Source organism: Grampus griseus, assembly GCF_964374135.1.
Source record: "Grampus griseus genome assembly, chromosome: 6".
Taxonomy (NCBI): Eukaryota; Metazoa; Chordata; class Mammalia; order Artiodactyla; family Delphinidae; genus Grampus; species Grampus griseus.
In genome coordinates, this window is record NC_139000.1 from 33,771,844 (window position 1) to 33,774,775 (window position 2,932).

General features: G+C 46.0%; 1 protein-coding gene across 1 annotated transcript; it reads right to left on the reverse strand.

Moving 5' to 3' along the window:
• Positions 1-224: 224 nt before the first annotated feature.
• LOC309824365 (molybdopterin synthase sulfur carrier subunit-like) lies at positions 225-506 on the reverse strand (the record flags this gene model as incomplete). The annotated part of the gene is made up of 1 exon (XM_082657208.1): positions 225-506. The coding sequence occupies one exon, from the start codon at positions 504-506 to the stop codon at positions 225-227; it is 282 nt and encodes a 93-aa protein (XP_082513334.1).
• Positions 507-2,932: the final 2,426 nt, after the last annotated feature.

Genomic DNA, 2,932 nt, shown 5'->3' on the forward strand with positions numbered 1-2,932 from the left:
CATTTTCTGCCATTGGTAGATATGCTTCATATTCTAAGCTAATGACTTTTTTCCCTTCGAAGTTATTCCTTGTAGTTCCTACAAATAGGGATATTGCACCACAGAGTGGAGAACTCACCCGCTGTGAGACTTCATCTACTGAAAGTTTCTCAGATGTGAATTTTATTATACCTTTAGATTTTGCTTCAGCTTCATTTATATCTTTCTCAGGTGGCTCCAAAGCACTATCCTCCACTAACCAGGGGTGGGGGGGTGGGGGGGATAATGGCAATTTCGTCTCCTGATTGAAGCAGGAGGAGCTGATCTCCAAGCTTGACATATTCTTGAGGAACAGCAAATATCACCTGATTTCTGACATCAGTCGATCCAGAACGTTGCGCTTCTATCTCATTCCACAGCTGCAATGCTTTTATTTCTTGTGGCACAGAAATGGTCTCCGAACGAATTCCTGTTATTTCAGCACTTTTTGCAAAATACAACACTTCCACCTGGCACTGTGGCACCATCCCGCCAGGGAACCCTAGCCCGGTATCCCCGAATTCTTTATATATTTGGGGTATTAACTCTTTATCAGATATATGGTTTGCAAATATTTTCTCCCATTCCATAGGCTGCCTTTTCATTTTGTTGATTGTTTCCTTTGCTGTGCAGAAACTTATTAGTCTGATGTAGTCTCATTTGTTATTTTTGTTTTTGTTGCCTGTGCTTTTGGAGATAAAATAGATTTTACGCAAAAAGTTTACAAGAGACAAAGAAGGACAATATATGTTGATAAAAATTTAATCCGTCAATAAGTGTTAAGTTAGGTAACAACTATAAACATATATACACCTGAAAATAGAGTCCCAAAATATATGAAGCAAAAATGGATAGACTTCAGGGGAGAAAGAGACAATTCTACAGTATAGTTGGAGACTAGTTGTATTTGGAATATCATTCTTCTCCAACTAGTTCAGGCAATTCAAGTTTGAAGAAAGAGAGTTAATTGCAGAGCAATGAGTCACCATGGCTTTCAGAGACAGGATGAGTGGGGAATAAAGGCAAATTCAGAATAAGTGGATGGATGTTGAAGCACACCTCTGAAGTTGAGAGCATGACAGTTCAACTGGTGTACAATCACGAGTTTGAAAACAAATTGCTATATTCACATCACTGGTAGCGGCCACAGGGAATAGCACCTCATCCGTAGCAGCTTGGGGACTGACTGGAATTTCTTTGGCTGATAGCTGCTCTCATTTTGGAAGGGCCTCTGGTCCCCGTGTGAGATTCCTCAGCCCCTTTCTGAATACCTACTATGTGCCGGGCACTGGTAGGGTACCAGGGATATGAAATGAATCAGATAAGGAATGAAGTACTGACACGTGCCACAGCATGGATGAATTTCAAAAAACATTATGCTAAGTGAAAGAAGCCAGACACAAAAGACCACATATCATCTGATTCCATTTACATGAAAGGTCCAGGAAAAGCAAATCCATAGAAACAGAAGGCAGATTAGTGGTTGCCTGGGGCTGGGGATGGGAATGGGGAGTGATGGGCACGAGGGAAATTAGGGGGATGATGGAAATGTTCTCAAACTGGACTATGGTGGAGGTTGTGCAGCTCTGTAAATTTATGTTATAAATCATCGAATTGTACACTTAAAATAGTGAATTTAATGGTGTATAAATTATACTTCAATTAAGTTTAAAATAAATCATGAGGTCCCTGTCTCTTCTTCTGGAATGTGGACCTTCCTCAGGAAGAGGAACTTGCAGGACACACGCTGGACACATTGGGGTGGAGCCAGCATGTATGGGACACAGTGCTAGGCACTTGCGAGGAGGAGGGGGAAGGGCAGGGAGATGTGTGCTTGACCCATTTTCATTTTGGGAAACACGTGCTGCACACGCTGTACATTTTATTCCTCCCCCAAAAGCAAAAGATTCATGCCTAGCCCAGGAGAGGACCACCAGGACCCTGCCAGTGTCTGCAGTGATTGGTCTGTGCTATCCTGGTGTTGTTTTTGTTTTTTTTGCGGTACGCGGGCCTCTCACTGTTGTGGCCTCTCCTGTTGAGGAGCACAGGCTCCGGACGCGCAGGCCCAGCGGCCATGGCTCACGGGCCCAGCCACTCTGCGGCATGTGGGATCCTCCCGGACCGGGGCACGAACCCGCGCCCCCTGCATCGGCAGGCGGACCCCCAACCACTGCTCAGCCAGGGAAGCCCCCTGGTGTTTTTTGATAGTCAGCCACTGGTGGGAATTTCAGCCCACCCCAGCCAGTCTCAGAACATGGAGGCCTAGAAGGGGAAAGGGCTGTGACCCTGGTTCAGACAGCAACTGGGTGGATTTAAACCCAGGTCTCCAGCACCCCATGCTCCTGCTTCTTCCCAACAGGTCTCTCTGGGCTCCTGCATAGCAGGCTCTTTAGGACAAGGCTGGGAGGACCTGGGCTGACTCAGAGGCATGGTGTTTCTCTTCTGAGATGGTGGAAATCTGGGCTTGAGGTCAAGCTCTGACACTGGGGGAAAGAAATCATGTTCTTTCTCTTGGGGATCAAGGGTCTGTGTTTGCACAATGGGGACGTGAGATGAGGTGAGCTCTCCTGAGCACTGATCTCTTCTGAATAAAGGCCGTACTCTAGGGAGCTTGGTAGTTCCAACCTGCCTAGGAGCCTGGAACATCCCAACCTCTGGGCCAGCCCTTGGAGGTGAGTCACAGGGAAGAAGATAATTCCATTATGGAAGGGGGCCACCCACTGGGGCTTTATTATCCAACATAATAGTAAAGTAATTGCCTCCATTTATCCAATGCCTAGTATGAACCAGACGCTGCGGTAGGTGCTTCCCTGGCTTTATCCCACTTAATCCTCAAAGTAGCAGGCAAAAGGTAAGTGGTATTATTTGTATTTTACAAAAGAGGAAACTGAGGCTTAGAGAGGTGAGGCAACCT